A 22,661-nucleotide genomic window follows, 5' to 3' on the forward strand; every position below is an offset into this window, starting at 1 on the left:
TTGCCGTAAAGTAATTTCAGGTTATGTGTGTGTGTGTGTATAAATAGTATGATTTTGTAGTAGATCAGCCTGTGTTTTACAGAGATCCAGCGGCTATACATATTGTCTTCCTATTTCTTTAATGAAAGTGTGGGAATTGATCTTTGCCAGTGATATATGCATTTAAACTCCATAGTAAACAAATCTGAAGTTGTGGATAATTTCAGACATATATTTTATTCCCTCTGGGGTTTTTTCCTTGAGTTGTTTTAGGGCAAAATCCATGGCTTGTGTGGTGTAGTTATCATGTTCTGCATCCCTCAGTGTACAGTATGGGAGGTTTCCCATTCCTTCTAGTGATCCAGCCAGTAGAAGAAGCATGTTATGGTTACAGGATCTGGATATAGCCAGCAACATTAAATTCACTTTTAGTTTGATGTAAACATTTATAGTTTGAGAATATTTGCACTTGGTCTTTTTTTATTTTTTTTTTGTGGCTTTTGAGTTATTTAACTTTTTTAAGGAACTCTGCAGTTTAGAATTTAAGCAGCAATCTTGTTGGAGTGTCTTACCCTAGCAACCAGTCGGTGGATTAATTGAAAGACTAGAACAGTGATCCCTAAGCAGTGGCTTGCGAGCAACATGTTGCTCACCAACCCATTCGATGTTGCTCTTAGTTACCTCAATGCCGGTATTTATTTGTTTTTTTCATTCCAAAACTTGGCTGCATAAAAACCAGGTGCAGTGCCAAATAGAACCATTTGTAGGCTGCCATTCCACATAGGGACTACTAAATAGTCTTATCACAGACTGTATTTGACATCCCCCGGGACATCCTCATGCTTATGTTGCTCCCCAACTCATTTCACATTTGAATTTGGTGCAAAGGTAAAAACAGTTGAAGATCCCTTTACTGGAAGATGAATAGGGGAGGGCCTGAATAGAAAGATGAGTATAGCAAATATAGCATTTGTAACAGTTGTAGCCTCACAGAGCAATAGCTTAAGTCTGTCGGGCTCAGGAAAAGCCAGAAAAAAGGTAGGAAGTGATAATTTTTTTATTTTGTATTGTTTAATCAAGACCAATTGAAAAGTTGCTAAGAAAAGAATATAAGGAAAATTAACTTAAAGGGGTTGTTCAACTTCCAAATACTTTTTAAATTGAGTTGTTTCCAGATTGTTCACCAGAAATAAAGACTTTTTATAATTGCTTTCCATTTCTTATTTCTTCCAAAATCTACGTTTAAAGGGTCCTGTCTGGTGTTTGAGTCTAGCAGCTCAGTAATTCAGGTGCCCATTTTGAATGAACTGTTACAATTTTGCAACATTTAGTTGTTATATTTTTCAGCAGCATCTTTAGAGTATTAGCAACTATTGTATCAATTCTAACAGCTGCCTGTAATGAAACTCCGAGTTTCTGAGAATAGAAAGTAATTGGAAAAAGTATTTATTTCTGGTGAATAATCTGAAACCATCTGAACTAAAAAAAAAAAAGTGTTGGCAGGTGAACAATCCCTTTAAAGTGGAACTTCACTTTCATCTGTACAAAAACTTAGGTTTAATTGGCCACATTTTTAAGGGGTCAGATGTGGTTCAGCTAAATAATAGTGATTTACAGAATCATTACTCAAATCTTGGATTAACAATAGACATTTTTGTAAACGCCCATACTTTTTATGCACAGGAAGGCAATCCTTGCCATCATCTTTAATAATTATAAGTAGAGCCCTCTCTAAATTTATTGTCAGGACCTCCGATCTAATAACTGTCATTGCCTCCATGGTGGTAATCCAGACCTTTCAGATGATGTTGATGTTAAGGCAAGGTCCGTGGTATCACTGGCTTCCACTGTGGGGATACAGTGTGGCATTGGTTGGCCTGAAAAATATTGTAACTTAAAGAGAGTGTAATGGAAAAATGGATTCTCTCTCTTGCTTTGTATATGTAACCTACTTTGTAGCCAAAATAAAACGAAAACCTATTAAAAAAAAAAAAAAGAAAAAAAGCTAATTGAAAAGTACTAGCATATAGCAGATCTTGTCTGACTCACTACAGATCAGCAGTTCTTTATCTTGGTATTCTGTCGTAAAGCTGAGTGCATCGAGAATACCGTGATTTCATTCATGTGGAATAAAAAAAATGCCACAGCAGAAAATAGCTGCATTTGCAAGTGCCTGGTGCGGGTAGCCAGTACTTTCATTGAGGAGGAGTGTCTGGTGGATACAGACATCCAAGACTGCTGCACCCCCTCCAGCTGCCAGCTATTAATCCTTGTAGTCAATCTTAACCCTCAGAGTTCCAAAAGAGGAGTGTAATTTAAGCAATTCATGGTAGATTTAATAGAACCAGGGAACTGCATTCCATTATATGGACATTGCTTTGTAGTGCTCTCAAAAGAATTAATAAACATAGATCATAAATAATGTGATGTGACAGAGATGTCATTGTATTTGCATACTCTTCCGAAAAAAGGCATGCACTTCACAGACTCGCCTATAACTATGTGTGGAGACACACGAAGCGCGTCAGGAAATGTATTGGTAAAATAAAGCTCTTTCATCGCTGTCTGGGAGTCCGTGAAGTGCCTGCCTTTTTTTATTTTTTCGGAAAAGTGTTTGGTCTCCCCTTGCTGGGGGTTCGGGCTCTGCACCCGTACCACCAACCCAGAGCGGTGAGTGACTTGCGGCAAAAACTAGTTATCCAGAAAATGCTTTATAAGCTTTATAAGCTTTAAGGCATGGTGCTCCAAATTACAGGGTCCCAAGCATTCTGGAGAATATTTACAGCTGATTTGTGCTCATTGTTCCAGTAATTTTTTTGGTTTGTGGCACACTTCAGGCATACGCATGGCCCTTTTGGAGCAATGATTTGCTTTTGTGTCACACTGTGATTTACCTATACAGCAGCTGGTGGTATGGTTGTGGTAACATCATGCTGTTAGGTAATCATCACATTTTATACATCTTGTTACAATAGTAGGAAGAATGGATGGTGCAAATTACATGTGGTGCAATCTGCCAAAAACCAGACTCAAGGAAGAAAGTTCATCTTTCAGCAGAACAGTGAGGCTAAAGGCCACAGTAACATTGCAGTGCAACAAAACAAAAATGTGAATGTTCTGCAACTGGCCAACCAAAGTCCTGATTTCAATCCAGCTAAGAAACTGCTGCACTAATTGTAAATTGTGGTTCACAGGCGTCATCCAACTAAGAAATGTATAAAATGTGCCTTGAAGAATGCCCAAAGTCAGTCCTGAACAGTGTTCAAAATTTGTATTTACCCCAAAAGGCTTGCAGCTGTTTATGCAACCAAAGTTGGTTCTAACAGCTATTGACTCAATGGGATGAATACTTCTGTAACCAAAAAATGTTTTCTTTATAAGGCAATATTGTAGACCAAAGCGAACCCTCTACAAGAGTCTACATTTTGGAGTAGCTAGGTTTGCCAAAAAGCCATACCATGTGTTAGAGAGGATTAACCTTTATGGCCCTAATGATTCTTGTCTTAAACAACAACCTACAGTGGGCTTTAATTGAATTCTGGGGATGCACATCTATAGAGCTCTATACCTGTGCTTCCCCAGGATTCCCCAACCATACCCTCAGTGCCATCATTCGTGCCAGGCACTGATCACAGCACTGGTCACATCATTGATGTTATGGTTGGGGAATACTGGGGAAACACTGCTATAGAGATGTATTGTTGAGCAAAGAGAAGCCGAGGCGCAGCCCAGTGTGTCATTGGCCAAAGTATATGTCTATAGCCATTTTGTGGCTGAACAGTTGGGTCTCGTCTATATTGGCTGGGCCTACCTTCCTGCCTCTGAGGTCAGCACGCTGCAGCGCCTCCAGCATTCCTCCTTCGCCTGTCCAGCATCCCTTCTTTCACTCCCTATAGTGACATTATTTATGTGAGTCTGGCAGAGGTATTGATGATGGCACTGAGGTTTTGGTAGGATGCAGGTAAAAAATTCTCTACTGTCTACGTCTGTCACCTCTTTATTTCCCAGATTTGTCTTTCAATTGTGTATCCTGATTTGATATTTCTCTGTCTTCATATTCTTTTTTGATTTTTGCAGTGGATGAAGAGGGATTGTGGGAGAACGGTCTGTCTTACGAGTGTCGAACTCTGCTCTTCAAGGCCATCCACAACCTTTTGGAAAGGTAAGAACCCTTTCTAGTAACATAAATTTATAAAGTGCTGACATATTCCACTGTACTGTACAATGCATGGATTTATACAATACAGGCATTTATACATTGAACATAATTACAAACAATGCAACCAATAACCGATACAATGTTGTGAAGAGGGCCCTGCCCAAACATCTTATGTGATACATACAAGACATCAAGTGCTATCCTGCAGTTTATATACAATCTGTCACGTTCATTCGTGTTTTCTGCCATTGTTTTACACAAACCTGAACATAAATGCATAATACATCTGCCTGTTAATGCACATGCACAAGTGGAGAAAAGTAAGAAAGATGGTGGGGTGGCCATGCTGTAAAATCTTCCCTGGGCCGGTGCAAATTTTCTGAAAAGCAGCACTGGCCCTAGAAAAAACGTAGGCTGCCACATGGGGCTGATTCTCGCCTGTGAATAAATTCAGGCTGTGTATCAGCTGATCAGCATGCTTCTGTTTGTTCGTGTGTCTCACAGAACACTGCGTTGGTCTTAGTACAAACGCAAAGAAACGAGTGAGTGTACATTTTTGTGCCAAAGTCTGCTCCATGTGCCAGCACCCAGCTGATGCAGTGCCTGTGAATGCAGACACACAAACAAGTGGAAGCCTGCAGAACTACTGATTCTTGGCCTGGATTTATTCACAGGTCGAGAACTGGCCTGTATGAAGCTACGCTTATGCTAAGGGCACCCTGGGTGCATATCCCGCTTCCATCTGTCTACGTTTTGTAGGCAGGCGGAGAGAATGGGATCATTCTTAAACGCTCCAATACACTTCTGTGTATTTACAAAGCAGGTGGAGAAAAGCCAGTGTACCCTCACCATTACTGATTCAGTTTACTAATTGAACATGCACCCACAGCGAATAGTTTACTTGTGATGTAAACCACAGCATAACCACTTTGTTAAAACAGAAAGTGTAAGCATATCTGGGCTTCATTCTATATGGCCACACAGTGAGTAGGTTCCCTGGCATGGTCCTATCTGGGAAGGAGATAAAATCTACTGCTACATCTTTTGTTGTGTCCTTTCTTAGGGGCAGACAGGGGAGACAAGCTAGTTAGCTTTGGAAATGTTGCCAGAATCATTCCCTGTCAAGTGCCTGGTGATATCACTACAACGCTATTGCAGCCATTTGTATTATCATTTGTTATGTATATTATTTATCTAGTACTCACAAATTCTTGTGGAACATTTTACAGACGTACATTATATACATTCACCCCTGGTCAAGTCTAGTTTACAGTTAGTTCCCTGTAAGATTCACACAACACAAGTTATGGGCCACATTTAAAAGAGCAGCCAGTTTACCTGCCTGTATGATTTAGTGTGAGAGAAAACTGCAGTATCTGTTGGACACACATACAGAGATACAAACGACATACAAATGTAAATAGCCATTAAGGAGTACTGCAGAAGAGTTTAGAGACTTCCACACAGCATTTAAGCAGCATAATGGTAGCGCAGATTTACCACAGTGATTTGGTTTAATCGCAGGAAAATGCTAAAGAATGCAGACAATGGACCAGACAAGGCACCAGTAAGTCCCACATGAATAGGTTATCTTGACTTTACATACACAATGAAAGTCTACATTTCTTCCAAATTAATTTGATGTCAAGGTGCTTAAAGAGAACGGATATATATATCTAAAACAAAAAGTGTGTGTGTGTGTTTATATATATATATATATATATATATATATATATATATATATATATATATATATATATATATATATATATAAAATATTTCACAGAAAGATCCGTTATCCAGGAAAACCCCATTCTGGATAACCAGTCCCATACCTGTACCCCTTTTTGACAGGAACTCATTAATTTAGGCTTTATGTGGGTGAATATACACCCTGTTAACTTCCAGATATAAATATAAATGTATTATTTTTTTTTTTTTTTTATGCGAACATACTTGATTCCACAGACTGAATGAAACCATGAACACTCTAAAAAGCAATTTCCTATGCTGAGAATGTAATGAAACCCCTCCCTTATTTTGTTCTATTGTAAAGTGATGAATTCTGGCACTCGAAATCCCTTTGCTTTCACCACCAGTGGGTGGTGCACAGATTTCCTGGAAAGCAAAAAGACTTCAAGTCCCAAATCTGCAGTTCTCGCAGGTGACAAATCTCCTGAATATATCTTTCTCATCAATCCTGATCTTTCTCATCAATCCTGATCATTATCATCAATCTACAATCAAGTAAAGCATAGAAGACTGATCAATGAAAAATATGTAATTAACATGATGTAATCACTAATGCTCTTTACTTCACAGGTGCTTGTTGGATAAAAATTTTGTTAGAATTGGGAAGTGGTTTGTGAAGCCGTGTGAAAAGGAGGAAAAATCTCTGTCCAAGAGGTAAGAATATGCTTTGAAGTAACATAGCAAGTTAGGTTGAAAAAAGACACACATCCATCAATTTCAAACTTTTTTTAACCAGCCTATCTGTCAGTTGATCCAGAGGAAGGCAACAAACCCCATCTGAAGCCTCTCCAATTTGCCTCAGAGGGGGAAAAATTCCTTCCTGACTCCAAAATGGCAATCGGACTAGTCCCTGGATCAACTTGTACTATGAGCTATCTTCCATAACCCTGTATTCCCTCACTTGCTGAAAATATTTGCTTGAATGGATGGCCACTGTTTTCATTTTTGTCTTGTTTTGGTGGTTACTTACATTATAATTGCTACCATTTAGCACGCACATGCATGGCTAAATGGCACTGATCTGCTCACTATTACATTTTCATATTCATCAGTGGCTGGGTTGTAAAGGGAAAACACCTTTTTGGCACAAGCTCCTACAGATGGGTTTATGTACAAAATGTTACAGGGACATACCCGATTCCACAGTTACTCCGATGAACCAATTAGCAGTAGAAATTACAAACTGGAAGGCTGCTGAACAAAAAGCTGCACCTTAAAAAAGACCAACTGCAAATTACTGTCTAGATTTTATTTAAATGGGTTAACTTTTCATATGTTGCAGAATGACTAATTTTTAGCAGTTTTCAATTGGTTTTCTTTTTTTTTTTTTTTTTTTTATAGGTTTTGAATTATTTGACTTCTGACTCCAGCTTTCAAATGCCCTGTAAGGCTTCAAATTCTAGGCTCTTATTCATATCAATGCATTGTTGCTAGGGTAATTTGGACAGATTGCTGAAACTGGAGAGCTGCTGAATAAAAAGCTAATTAATTAAAAAACTGTAGGTAAAAAAAAAAAAAGAAAAACCAATTACAAATTGTCTCCGAATATCGCTCTCTGCATCATACTGAAAGTTATTTTTAAGGTGAACAACCCCTTTACAAATTAGGTTAATGCTAATGCCAAACAATGCTGAAACTCAGCCTGATGAAATATGCAGGCCATTAATCAGCCCTTATACTGACATTCGCCTCCTGTCCTGCCTGCACCCAGAGCCACTGTGTTGGTCGTGGTTCAGGCACATGCGGCTAGTTTGGGCAAAGAAACCCTAGACGTTGCAGGCAGGAGAGGATGTGAATTCCAGCATAGGGTCTGGATTCTTAGCCTGTGTTTTTCAGCCCCATCTGGAGTACCCTAAAGGTGAACTACTCCTTTAAAGTGTAATTGAATTGTATGTTGATATATGCAGTTTGTTTGTAACCTTTGTATTTGCATTGGCCTGTTTTGTGCTTTGTACAAGTGCTTGCATTGTTTTCTCTGGACTGATGACTGAGCCCAGTCTGCCTACATCCTTCAAGATAGATACTGTTTTGGGGTTTAGAGCAGCTTTTGTGGCCTCATCAATTTCAAGTTCCTAGATAATTGGGTTGTGTCTCGTGTTTTTTTGTCTTGACAAAGGGGTTTTACTCCCCGAAACGTTGCATCGCACTCCGCATTGAAATACATTTTTGAAGATTTCTCACAGTCCTGTGTGCCGTTGGAATTCCTTTGCTGTACTCTGTTGTGGGGCTGCCGAACCTCTGCCAGTGAGCACCAGGCATATTGCTGTTATCTGTTGGGTGTGCGGGATCCTGCTTTGTTCCTATCGTGTTTTTTTGTCCACATGTGATTGGTCAGGAAAAATAAAATATTCTCATTTTCTTTTTTTTTCTTCCCCAACCTTGTAATTATGCAAAGGCTGACATCGAGACATTAGCAGTTGCCATGGCAACCTGCTTTAAGATGACAAGTTGCTGGCATGATGTCATTAGGACTGAACCCTCTCCTCCTATCTTTATCTCTGCAGCGAACAGGGTTTTTATTCTGTCGCTCTCCTATCTGTGAGAAAACATAATTGCTAAAATACCCATCTACTCACTCAATATGTTTGAGTCATAACTTCAGATCCTTATATGGCATTTTAGTAACTGCCATGTTTTTCTAAGACTTATAAATAAAAAATCATTTCTATTTGCTACAGCTTCAGAATTATTTCAATACATTGTAATATATTATACCTTTCCCGCTTTTAACAGAGCACTGGAAAAATATAGGTAAAGTTTGATGATTCTGGTGTAGGTAGCCGATTCTACTGGAACAGTGATTTATGCACAGGGAACAATAGCACTTGCATCCCTTTTGTTTAATCTGCACTCCCTGGACTTGAGCTGCTCCCTGTGGTCAATAATTAGCTGGTGAAGAGGATCTTTACACACCTTAGCGGTCTCTTGACTGGCTCTAAGGGCACTGGCACATGGGAAGTTTTCTTGCCCACAGTAAATCTGCTTTACCACAGGCAACAAAGTTACGCTAGTTTCCATCCCACTGGCACTAATGTGAATCACCTGTGGGAAAACGTAAACCCTCTATCCGAAGGCAGCAGGGCAAAGCAGGCACGTGCCTATAAATACAGGCTGCTGAAGGCAGAAACAGGGCTTTGTAATGTCGCAGGCAGGGTGACTTGCAAGAAAAGTTTGGCCAGAACCCGTCCAACACACGGGTCCCATAGGTTTTGGGCTGACTCACATATCACTAGCACATAACTTATATTTTAAGAGGTGTTTAATGAAATGGTAAAAACATGTTATTGACACTATGGGCATATGTATTCGTTTTTTTGTGCAATTTTTTTATTTGCAATCTCTGTTTTTCGTGATTGCAGTTTTTTTTCAGAAAATAAACATCTCAGCATGTTTAAGGTGGCAAGATATTTATTGAAGAAACATAACTGCAGCATAAAAACACAATTGTGGAAAAAAAAGTTGCGTGTGCAGAGAAATGTGCCAAGACAAAAAAAAAACAAAGGCTGCAGTGTTTTGTTTTTTTTTGATATTTGCTTAGCTGTTTGCCCTCCAGAATGACGCAAAGTGGAAATTACAGGTGTCACAGCAAGTGCTTGAGCCTTAGGGGGTGCATATTTGGGCCCTGAATACTCTTGCTTTTGTGTCTGGGGCAGTGGTAAATGTCCAACCCTCCATTGGTCATGGGAAGCACTACAAAGACTTGCCTCCAACAACCCCAAACATACCATGAAACAGCTCTGGGAGAAGCTAGTGGACACGTTTAGATAACAGGAGTGTGGGGCTGACGGAGGCATATATTAGTGCTGGGTAGGTTTCTAAATCTATTCTTTCAAATTCTTTTAACATCTGCAGTGCTGCTGTATTGTTGTAAATTACATTTATCCATTACAAGAGCTTCTTTCATACTGAGAGCAACACGTTCTCATCCCCCTCTGTTTAAAGGTACAAAAGGTGGGGGCTGATTGTGCTCCAGACAGAACCGCACACCTTTCTCCTCTCACTTGCCTTCCAAAAAAATCAAGAGAAGATATGTATGTTTAATGGAAGATGTCAAAACCATCTAACTATTTTTTTTCTTCTTCACAGCGAAAATCTCTCCTGCTCCTTTACCTTTTTCCTTCATGGTGAGAGCAACGTTTGCACAAGTGTAGAGATAGCTCAGCACCAGCCAGTGTATCTAATCAACCAGCAGCATCTCCATCTAGCACAGACTTCTCATGCACCATGCCAAGGTAAAAACAAATAAACCAAGGTTTTTAAGTATCCTGTTACTTTGGTCTTTGATCTTTCGGGCGACTTCGGAAAGGAAGCGCTGCGTGTGCCTTCCCACAAACGTGTTTTCATTTTCGCTGGCGGAGGGCAGGGGGAAGGCAGTTTGGGGAGATTGTCACCCTGGGGCGACTAATCTCCATGAATCTGCTCATGTGGCAAGACCCTTAGAAATTGATTTTATTTATTGATGCTATCCATTAATCTATAACGTGTAAGGTTATTTTGTACTTAATGCACAATTAAAATGATGTAAACTTAACTAACTTTTACTGAAATGAACCAAAGCAGTAGTACATTTGTAATCAACCCGTTGAAGACTAGACAAAATGCATAAATTCTCAACTTGGGTAAATCTTTGTTTTATGTTTAGTTATCTCTGTATACCCTGGGCAAATATATTTAGGTTTTGGTCAATGTACTCCAACACTGGGCCACATATGTCTGCCTAATATGGTGTTTTTATGGTGATTGACAGGGAGTATCGTTCAGAACATTTGTAGATCCCAAGATGAGAAGAACTGTTCTATTACAATTGATTAAGAGCATTTGTTTATCTGGGGTATTTATAATAGCACTGACAGAGAGAAAGGAGAATTTGGAATAATCTCCCAAAGCCATAGAAAATGTGCCCTTCATTGGCCAACAGCCACATGGTAGAATGCTTGCTTTTGTATACTTGGCATTAGCATCTTTAAAAAAAATTGCATTTACATGATATCACTAAAAGTTTTATTCTTATTTTAGTGATCTTAAGTCCATATGGACTGAGTGGCACTCTAACAGGCCATGGTTACAAGACCTCTGACCCCACTACCCGCAAGTTGCTAGAGGAATGGCGCCCCTTTTACCCTACTGTGCTACGTGTGAGGCAAGATCAGCAAGAAGAACTGCAATACAATGATGATTTCCCTGCAGCTGTTGAAGTTATTGTTGGTATGCATCTTTTTTTTTTCATTTTTTTTACTATATTTTATTCCACATTTATTTTTCTTTTAATCAAAGCATGCCTGGCAAAAGAACCCTTTCTCTCTAATAAGATTGGCTTATGTTAAGTTCAGAGAATGCTGTAGCTAAGTGGTAGCGTCAAGCTTGCTGCAAATCACCACACAAAGCAGAGCCAAGATATACTAGTAAAACCAACTTTGCTTACCATCTAAGAATCTTAGAACATTGCAGTACTACTGACAAGGGTATTTAGGCTCCTAGCTGGGTGACTGTGGATGTTGAAGGTTCTGTTCATAGTAAATGAACTTGACAAAGGGGTTTACCCCAAAACGTTGCATGTTTTCTGCTGAATAAACACGCACAGGCTTGGCCCAGCTTGCAGCTGCCTTTGAGTGACAGTGATTCCTGTTCCATAGTAAATGGAGGACATCATGCTTGGTGCCTATTCTACTCATGCCTTGCTGCTTACTCTTGTCATAGATAGGTAGTATATGGTTGGCTTAAAGTTGGCAGAATTAGTATTAAATGTAGCATTGACCAAGTGGACATCTTTTTTTGTGTATATTCCTTGTCATTTCTTTCCTGTCTTTGTAGGTGGTGTTCGGCTGGTTTACCCATCTGCTTTCGTTCTCATTGCCCAGAGTGACTTGCCCCTGTCTTCCAGTGTGGGGGGTGCCGGACACAACAACACAGGTGGTCAACAGAGCACAGCTGTTACTAAAGACCCAAGCCCATGTCGGATGCCCCTGACCCCACCAACCTCTCCAGAGCAAATTGCACCTGGTAAGCAAAAAGGTTTATACCAAGTATTGGAAATGTTTTTCAATCCTCAAACTATTTTTGTATAGTGAAAGAAAATAGCATCCAGTGTACCATTAAAGATTATCTTGGTTTTTAAAGATATTTGTAAATGTAACTGCACTTGGCAAAAAATGTTGAAAGCCAGCTGATTAAATAACCCGGCGGAAGACTGACTTTTCTTACATTATTTAAGGAGGCAGAGCCAGGAAAAGGGATAAAAAAACACTGCTTTACATTTTTTACATTATAATACATTGACAACTGTTGAAACCATTGAAAACTTCTAATGGTACATATTGGAATGTTGCTTAGAACATTTGCAAATAGCCATTTTGGAGATCCCCTTTAGGGTAATAGCTAGGGATGCTTGTAATCCACTATTTGGGATTCTGCGAATCTCCGTTTCCTTCGTGAAAGATTTGGCCGAATACCGAACCGAATCCTAATTTGCAAATTGGGGACAATAAAGGAAGAAGTGGGGAAAAAATTTTTACGTCCTTGTTTTGTGACAAAAAGTCACGTGATTTCCTTTCCCATCCCTAATTTACATATGCAGATTAGGATTCGCTTTGCCCAGGCACAAGGATTCAACCAAATCAGAATCCGGGTGAAAAAGGGCGAATTCCAAACTGAATCCTGGATTCAGTGCATCCCTAATAATAGCAAACAAGAAGGTTTGTTTTCTGTGGGATGTCTGTGCAGCTGTGGACCCAATATCTTCAAATAGCTTTCCTTTCACTAACATTCAGATTGATGCATGTAATACACATTTGATGTGGCAATCAAGTTTAATCACAGGAGAATGTCTTCTGCATTTTCCTGCACTTAAACAGGATCATCACATTTAATGTACTTTATATGCAGCGGTCCGAATGTTACAGAAGGGATAGGTATTTACAAGACATTTGCCACCCGTTGGGTAGTGTAGATTTCCCACAGACTGCAAATCTCTTCATCTGCCACTGTCCCTGTTGTTGTGCATTTTCGGGTCACCCACTTTTTTTTATTTATTTATATATAAATAAAATCTGTTATGTTTGGCGGTATGAGGAGGGGCAAGTTAATTTCATGGAGATAAAAGATTTGCAATAGGTCTTCATTATTTATTTTGTAATTTTTTTAAATAGTGTAGTCCTATTCTGATTTCCAGGTTTCAACTTACTATGCTATGTGTTTTTCATGATCGCAGCCTCTAGAATCCCAAATGTTACATTCACTTTTCATGCGGTTCCTATTAATTTTCTGTTCTGATTCCAGTCTTACCTGGTTGCTAGGCTAATTAGGCCCTAACAACCAGATAGTAGTTGAATTTTAAAGCTTGGAATATGCAGAACACAAATGTAACCATAAAAAATTGACTAATAACACATTTTCTAGACATATTTTTGTTTACATCATGCTAAAAGTTAATTTAAAGGAGAACTATCCCTTAAACAAAATACACTCCCACTGTGTGCAGGACAAAGATTTGCAGTGAATGCTTTTGAGAAGCTTTATAATGTAACCTTATGGTATATACAGTGAAGCTTATGACAGAAAAGGCAATTAAATTAAGTACTTGGTCTTTATGTTGATTTACATCTTGTGAAAAATGTAATAATCATTCCCATACACAGAAAAAATAAAATGTAACTAGTGAATCAAGTGTCTTGTATATTGTTTACTTTTCGAAAATATTAAATCTTTTTATCAAAAAATATTCGGGGAGGTAATAGCACTTATTGTAGCACTAGCTAGCAACTTTGCTTGTTACAATGTATAATAACCTGTTCCTCTACTGAATGTGTAGGAAAAAATGTTATGTGCTAATATGGCAGTGCCATACAAAAGAATCTGCTCTCAGTTTAGTGTATGCTGACTATTATGTTAGATATCCAGTCACTCCAGCCTTAATAGATTACATTTTTGGCTAACTATACTCGATACATTTTAATTTTGCACAGCCTATCTATTTACCCAGTTTAATTTTGACACTGAAAAGTTCCTTTAATGATGGTTGTTAGTCGCACATTTTACAGATTGTAATACGAACTACAGCACTTTGAATTTGTCTAGTTTTACTTTCATATAGGAACTGTACTAAAACAATGCCATTATTGTACGTATACATGCCACAAAAAGCTGTTCGAAAAAGCACACACACTCACTGGTGTCATTGTTTTACTATAATTCCAATTTAAATGCATTAGTAGTACTGCAATTCATTGTATTTCTGCCCTAAAGTGAATACACTTGTTGTAGAGCATGCCCAACTAATTACCATAAAGGGTCTGAAAAAGTTATGCCCATTTCTATTACTGATGACTCTCTCTTGCATTTACAGTACCGCAGGCTGTGATTCCCATAGCATTATGCCACAGAAAAATACATTTAAAATGAATAAAACATGTAACAGACCACTACCTGATTTCATTTGGCCTTACAAAGATGACATTTAAAAATTGTGCTACAGAAAATAATCTTTTTACTGTACTGCTTGACTTATAAGGAAAGACTCAAATACTGACCTTCCTATTTTGCAGTAGATGGGAAGGAAAATTTCTCAAGTATCAACAGCCATTCAACAGAGGATGGTGTCTCCAACCCAAAACAAACTTCAAAGTGTGGAGAAAGGAGCTGCCACAGACTTAGCAGTCACATGGCACAGCGTGTTTGGAAAGAATGCATAGTGAACAGATGCCAGCCAAAGTAAGGCTTTTTCTCTGGAATATGAGGTTTTTATATGAAAGTTAATATGTGCTTTAAACCTTTTAATTGTAGGTATACAAATCTTATTCCAAGGGGCAAAGGAAAGTTTTCCATGTTATGCAGCACATTCAAATAGCAACATTTTTAAAATGTACCTTTTTATTGGTTTTAAACAGAGCAGACATAATTAAAAGGCTCTTTAGAGCATAGTTCACATCAGTCCCACCCCCACTGGTCCATAGCTAAGGGCAGGGGCACATGGGCAGATTCGGGTAGATTTAGTTGCCTGGCAACTAATCGCCTCTTCTTCGGGGCGACAATCTCCCCGAACTGCCTTCTGCCTCTATAATGAGAAACGCCAGCGCCAATGCACTTGTGGCGCTAGTGCATTGGCGCTGGCGTTTTCTCATTATAGCAGGGGGAAGGCAGTTCTGGAAGATTGTCACCCTGCAGAAGAGGCGATTAGTCGACAGGCGACTAAATCTCCCCTAATCTGCCCATGTGCCCCTACCCTAATACACACACTAGGATCAGTTTTTATCAGAAGCCAGTTAACCTGCCTGTGTCAATGAGTGTAAGAGGAAAGAGAAATCCCTGAAAGAAATTGACTCCCACTCACGGAAGATATACAGACTTAGTGCAGATGATACCCATGGCAGTACATACTGTTTATTGTGTGAGGCCTTATGGTCATAATGATGCATGGAAAGCTGACTTACACCAAGGTTACTCTTAGTACACGTTTTTAGCAGTCAGGGGATTTTACTTATACAAATTTAGTATTGTACATTGTATGATTTTTTTTTAGACATTTTAGGCATTGCAGACATTTTGGGAGTGTTGCCATAAAATGTGTGTTTCCCCTCAAGGATACATCATATTCTAAAAAAAAAATCAGCTATTCTTTGTGAGATATTTAGGGAAGGTTTGTGGCCCAGTTCATAAGTTTTACAGCAAAATTTAATTTGAATATATTTGAGACTCATGCAGCTTTTGCCAACATGTCTGCATATATAGTGAGGTGTTGTTACTTGCATTGCCAAGTGCTATCTAATTGCTGGCCTTCATTTATAAATGGGTGATAATGAATAGTCCCAGAACTTTGCTTGTCCTGTACATGGTACAGACATGAACTGTATAATCTATGCTAGGATTATTATGCCAATGCATTTTCTTTTAACTTTCTGATTATTTACACACAGCTCAAAAATAACTTTCACAATATTTTTACCAGTCTAACAGTGACGAGAAGCAAGAATATTGTATATACTGTATTTTACACAGTGCATATGCATAACTTTGGACAATTTTTAAGAGACTGTTTCCAAACATAAGTCTCCACTGGTGTTTCATAGGTCTCGAAGAGTCTCAAAGAGCTTGTAGTACTCTGGAAATAATGCAAAATATGTCTTATTATGCTGTGCCCTTTTCTATTGTGTACAGCAAAACCTGTGACTTTTTAAGTGTCTTTCGTTACTTGTAATATTGTTTGCCCCCGTTTTGCTGTCTTCTATTTAAACAGAAATCAAAATTTCACTCTTACCTACCTAAATCTCCCACTTCCGGAATCGTTTTGCTGTCTGACAACCCATTTGTACTGTGTGGTGGGATTCCGGCAGAAATAATAGTTATGGTGATCACACACAAAGCAAGTAGAAATTTAGGAATATAAATCTGTGTAATAGGTATGAAATGGGCATTTGCTCCTCTTTCCACTCCAAAGTACGGTAAATGCATTGTAAAGCAGTTGGAAAGTGGCAGATTTATCAAAATTTAAGATTAGAGCTCACCGCAGAAAATCTCACACACTTTATATTAATTTCTATGGGATTTTTAGAATTGTATTTATCAAATGGCAAACTCTAAATTTCACCCACTGATAAATATGATTCTAAAAATCCCATTGGATTGAGTAGAAAGTGGGTAAGTTTTTCTTTGGTGAGCTCTAATCTCACATTTTGATCTGCCCCTTAGTGAACTGTGATTCTTATGTTCTTCCTTACAAAGGTTAACAATTTCCAACCAGCAAGAAGGGGAGAATCCAGTCAGCAAAGCACCATGGGATTTTGTTGACCCCAGTCATAGAGCTACATGCTCCTGTTCCAGGTAAATAAAATGATCTGTGTATGTGAGTGTGAAACCAAGCATCAATACAGCTGAGCTGTGTAATTTACTAAATAAATTGATAATGTTTATATATTTTTTTTAATAATGCCTTTTTGCTTTTTTTTTATTAATAGACACAAATATTCAAAGCAGCGTGGTGTACCTAGTGGCTGTCGACCTTCCTCTGTTACTCAACCCAGCATGGGAGGAATCCCTACTTCTTGTAGCTCCTCCCTTCCACCCCCTGCTTCTTCTAAGCACAAACCCACTGACCGTCCTGAGAAGGCTGAGAAGTTGCAGAAAAAGACCACCACTCCTTTCCACCATCGTGCATTGCCCACACAGAATGAACAGTGTCTAACACAGGAAACAGCTGTACAGCAACGGCAAGGTGCAGAGGCTGCAACAAGTGCACAACCAAATAGACAGTATCAATCTTTGTCCTCTGCAGGAGAGTTAGATCAGCTGTTACCGTCTCAACCCTCTGACTCCCCACACTCGCCTGCATCTCCAATGCCTCCAACGCTTAGTCCACAACCTCCCCAGCAAGATGTTGCTATCCCAGATCCAGAAGTTCAGCCTTGCAACTCCATTTTGTATCCTCATGGGCTGGAAATGCAGCCTCTTGATGATAGGACGATGATGTTGGCTGGACTTGGTTTGCCATTGATGGCAGAGCTGAGTGAGACCAGCATATATTGTTCTAGTCTGTCCCAGATCCAGCAATCCGAGAACTGGCAGGAGTACAAACTGCCATCTACAGGCAACGAAGACTTTCGGCCGCCAAATATCCTGGTGGAATGGCATGAGAACATACAGGAAACTAGAGCTGAGAGCACTGCGTTAGAAAGGTGAGGTGATGGAAGGGCTTCTTTAATTTGGTTACACTATTGTACATGTGCATACACACTTTTTCAACTCTTAGGGGCAGATTTATTAAAGTTCGAATTTTCGATTTTTTTTTTGTTTTTTTATGGTCTAAACCAGGGGTCCCCAACCTTTTTTTACCTGTGAGCCACATTCAAATGTAAAAAGAGTTGGGGAGCAACACAAGCATGAAAAAGTCCCTTGGGGTGTCAAATAAGGGCTGTGATTGGCTATTTGGTAGCCCCTATGTGGACTGGCAGCCTACAAGAGACTGTACATGGCACTATACTTAGTTTTTATGCAATTAAAACTTACCTCCAAGCCTGGGATTCAAAAATAAGCACCTGGTTTGAGGACATGGAGAGCAACGCCAAAGGGGTTGGAGAGCAACATGTTGCTCACGAGCTACTGGTTGGGGATCACTGGTCTAAACTGTCAAATTCGGCAAGGGAATTATCCAAACTCGGTTTTGAGTTTTTTTTTAAAAAAAAAAAACATTCTAATTAGATTTTCGAGATTTATCATACTCTGGCCCTTTAAGAATTTAAACTCAACTATTCGCCATCTAAAACCTGCCGAATTAATGTATAAGTCAATGGGAGAGATTCAGTGACCAATTTGGAGAGGTTTGTAGCCTTCCTGACATTCTATTTTATTTTAGAGAAAAAATTCTAATGTCAAATTCTAATGTTATTTGATTCGAATTTTCCGGTCAGTAAAATTTGTTCGAGTTTGGCATATTTCATTTTTTTAATAAGTGTCCCCCAATCGAATTTTGAGTAAAATCTAATTCATGTGATTTTAAAAAAAACTTGCATGAATTCAAAATTTGTCCTTTGATAAATGTGCCTCCCGAATCTATACATATAAAACACCTATTAAATATATGCTAATATATGTTTTCATATAACTTTGTTTACTCTAATAATATTATATTGAACACCTTTATACAAGTACGAGATCCATTATCTGGAAACCCATTATCCAGAAAGATCCAAATTATGGGAAGAACATCTTCCATAGACTTCAATTTAACAAAGTATTAAAATTTTTAAAATTGCTTTAATTTTTCTCTGTAATAATAAAATAGTAGCTTGTACAAGGTCCCAACTAAGATATAATTAATCTTTATTGTAGGCAAAACAATCCTATTGGTTTTTTTAAAGTTTAAAAGATTTTTTAGCAGACTTAAGGTATGGTGATCTAAATTATGGCAAGACTATTAAACCGGAAAACTCCAGGTCCTAAGCATTCTTGATAAAAGGTCCCATACCTGTAGTTATAATCATACATACTGAAATATTATAATTTGTATTAATACAGAAATGTGATGTCCCTGATTCTAAAGTCTTTTTCTGTCAGGATCAAAAATGGGTGTTGGATAGTATGGTTTTTAGTTGTTCATATATTCTTTTTTTGAAGCATAACAATAATACTATTCCATTCATTATTCTACACAGTGAAAGCAATATTAATTTTACAAAATATAACAACCTTAAGTAAAAATTGCAGGAAAATCTTATAAATGTAGAGGGATATAGCAGTAATATATCTCTGATGCTAGGTGATAAATACAGCTGCATTTTTACACTTTGGGAATATTGTGTTTGTACAAACAGAATTTAATTGTATTCTTCTACCAGACTTTTAGCTCAGCCAAACAAACGTTTCAAAGTTTTGGATGGAAAACGCCCAATTCTTTCAGATAACTGTACCTATCTGGACCAGCCTCCCATATATCGGGAACAGTTTGGGGACATCCGTGATCCCTACGCTTTTGAAGATGGAGAGATCAAGTACAGTTTCACAGCCAACAAAAAATGCAAGATGGGTGCTGAAAGAGATCTGTCTCTGAAATTAAAGGTACTACCTTTTAAAGAGCATTTTATGATGCTGATGTCATTCATAAAGTATATTTGAAGAGTCAGTGCTGTATGCTTAAGTTGTGGTAGGCTGTCAAACATATCCCAGAACTCTGAAATGTTCTCCTTAAAACAATTTTGTCATGGGAAAACATTTTTTTTTTTTTTTTTTTACAATATACATCAGTTCATAGTGCTTCTCCCCTTTTTGAAATTTAATAATAAAAACTATACCATAAAAATCATGATGGAATCCCTTTTCTTATATATATGCAATATATATGCTATATATATATATATGCTATATATATATATATGCTATATATATATATATATATATATATATATATATATATATATATATATATATATATATATATATATATATATATATATATATATATATGCAAGAAGGTAGAATTACAGAGAAGAGTACAAAGGGCAAAAAATGTGCAAAGGTTGTTATGGTTTTTGCACTTTTGCATTAAGACCCAAGTAAGATGTAACATCTAGCGTTCCCCTATTTTTGAGGGGCATATAGGCATTCCATTTCCAACCCCCTATCTTGTGTTTCATTCACACACACACGTTAGGGAGTTCTGAAGAGTGCAGGACTCATAGAAGTCTATTCCTTACTAACTTATCTATGGCAGGAGGTATGGACAAGGCTGCCTTGTGGCCACTTGCACAGTGCTCTGTAGTGTTATTGCTATCAGATGTTTTATTTGTTTTGATCCAACTGAATGGTTAAAAATCTTACCATTCAGTTGGAGTGCTTCAGAGTTTATGCCAGGGCCCATTTTAAATCCCAGTCCAGACCTGCCTCTAAGGGATATTTAAAGGGATTGGATGTATCTGTTTCTGGTCTTAACAACAGGCCCCAGTGAGGGCAGAAATGTTGATTTAATAAATGTTAATGTTGTCACATATTAAGGGGCCGATTCACTAAGCTCGAGTGAACGATTCGAATGAAAAAAATTCGAATTTCGAAGTATTTTTTGGGTACTTCGACCATCGAATTGGTTAAATTCGTTCGAATACGAACGAAATCGAACAAATCGAACGAAAAATTGTTCGACTATTCGACCATTCGATAGTCGAAGTACTTTCCCTTTAAAAAAAACTTCGACCCCCTACTTCGGCAGGTAAAACCTACCGAAGTCAATGTTAGCCTATGGGGAAGGTCCCCATAGGTTTGCTAACCTTTTTTTGATCGAAGGATTTTCCTTCGATCGTTGGATTAAAATCCTTCGAATCGTTCGATTCGAAGGATTTAATCGTTCGATCGAACGAAAAATCCTTCGATCGATCGAACGAATGTTTAGCACTAAATCCTTCGACTTCGATATTCGAAGTCGAAGGATTTCAATTCGAGGGTCGAATTTCGAAGTATTTTTTACTTCGAAATTCGACCCTTAGTGAATCTGCCCCTAAGTGTTTTCAATCCTCATTTGTATTTGCATGGCGCTTTATTGCCCTAGGAAACACAAGTTGGTGTGTTGTTATCTCAAAAATGTGACCCCCAGGGGATCTATTCATGGTGGTTGTCTTATAATATATAGACATTACGCATTAGTAATTCGGCTTCTACTTTCTATTTGTGACCGTTAAACTAATGATTTCAAAAAAATTATATTTTTGGTGAACAATCTGAAAACAACTGAATTAAAAGAAGTGTTTGGAAGGTGAAAGACCCCATTAAATATTTTTCTTACTTGCCAAATCAGTTCTGATGCAAACGCCTCTCTTTTGTATTGTTAAAGGCTGATGAAGGTTTTGAGAAGAATGCATCGCCAACAGAGCAACCTGCTTCAGTGACGGACCCTGGGAAAAATGTGATGTCCATTTTCAGTCCTGCATCTAAACCTGGTAAGTGCACGATGCTACAAACCCTGCTAAATAAGTCATTGCAGAGTATAATGTATTTCTAATGCTACAAAATCATTTTCACATTTTTAAACTTCTTTTGATTTTGAAGCAAGCCAAAAGTGAAGGGCGCACAAGGTGCCCCAAAATCCATAGCTGATCTGTTCAATGTATTGCTTTGTTCAGTATTCCTTGTCTGAGAATAAACATCAGCATTTAATATTAAAAGTTATTAACTGGTATGGTCCTGGTTTTTAGGAAGAGAAAGACTCAAAACATTTCCAGAAAGTGCATCCTTATGCATTTTAGCACCATTTTATTTATAAATTGTATTATTTTGGGCAGGATTCAGACATGCTGCGCCATCCCTTCAGAGCCCAGCGCAATTACTTTACAAATCAGATTAAATGACCAGTAATTCAAATTTTTTAATTTGACGTTACTCTAATTTTTTAGACATACCTAACTTTAAAATCGCAAAGTCTTTATTAAAAAATAACTTACCAACACTCCTCTTGCGCTCCTCTTCAGAAAAGGCGACAGGGCAACGATTCATCGCACAGCGCTAGATTTCTCCTCCCTGCCTTCTATAGGAGATAGTCAGGGGGGTGAAATAAAGCGCCACACAATGGATAGTCGCCCTGTCGGCTTTTCTGAAGAGGAGTTTCGGTAAGTTATTTTTTAATAAAGACTTTGTGATTTTAAAGTTACAAATGTCTTGGTGTTTTTTTTTCTCGTTCTATACAAAGAATTTTTTTTAAAAACAAATTGACGTTACTTGTCCTTTTAGCGCATGGGATAAGTTTAATTGGAAGACCCACGTGCCTAGGGAAATTAACCCCATAATTGCATGAAATATTGAAATCATTTAAAATCTGTTTCATGAAGCATGACATGAAGCAAATGTCAATACAGTAGAACCCCCATACTATATTTTTGAGGGGACCAGGAAAAAATTATGTAAAATCTGGGAAAATGTAAAATCAGGGAAATGTACTAAAAGGATCTAAGCACAGGAGTCCATTTTTACTTTAAGATACAATATTTACTGTGTTAATAACAAGGGTTAAGCTTTGCAGCGTTAATGTTACACTATGGGGGGGGGGGGATGTGCAAGGCCTCTCTGTCAGTCACATACACAACCTAAAGCAATAAGTGATTGGTGCAGGACGGTAGAAGGGGGCAGACTTATTGGAATTGCCCATTTACAGGACAGAACCATGGTAAAATATACATCTGGTTAGTATTTTAAACCTCTGTTTCACAAATAATTACATTCATAGAGAGGAAAAAAAGTTTTTGGGAACCTCAGGACAAAATTTTGATGTAAAACTCAGGAAAACATTACTTAAAATCAGGGAAAT

At 38.1% G+C, this 22,661-nt stretch overlaps 1 protein-coding gene across 2 annotated transcripts in view; it reads left to right on the forward strand.

Annotated features, from left to right (window-relative positions):
- Positions 1-22,661, forward strand: part of med13l.L (mediator complex subunit 13-like L homeolog) — an 87,807-nt gene that overhangs the window by 42,446 nt on the left and 22,700 nt on the right. For both annotated transcript variants that reach the window (XM_018260774.2, XM_018260765.2), the window contains exons 3-12: positions 4,057-4,141; positions 6,461-6,544; positions 9,977-10,122; positions 10,907-11,095; positions 11,702-11,890; positions 14,431-14,596; positions 16,604-16,702; positions 16,837-17,553; positions 19,213-19,432; positions 21,195-21,300. In XM_018260774.2, coding sequence (XP_018116263.1) covers positions 4,057-4,141; positions 6,461-6,544; positions 9,977-10,122; positions 10,907-11,095; positions 11,702-11,890; positions 14,431-14,596; positions 16,604-16,702; positions 16,837-17,553; positions 19,213-19,432; positions 21,195-21,300 — 2,001 coding nt within the window. The remainder of the gene's footprint in view (positions 1-4,056; positions 4,142-6,460; positions 6,545-9,976; positions 10,123-10,906; positions 11,096-11,701; positions 11,891-14,430; positions 14,597-16,603; positions 16,703-16,836; positions 17,554-19,212; positions 19,433-21,194; positions 21,301-22,661) is intronic.

The sequence above is a fragment of the Xenopus laevis genome, chromosome 1L (assembly GCF_017654675.1).
Source record: "Xenopus laevis strain J_2021 chromosome 1L, Xenopus_laevis_v10.1, whole genome shotgun sequence".
NCBI classification, from domain to species: Eukaryota; Metazoa; Chordata; class Amphibia; order Anura; family Pipidae; genus Xenopus; species Xenopus laevis.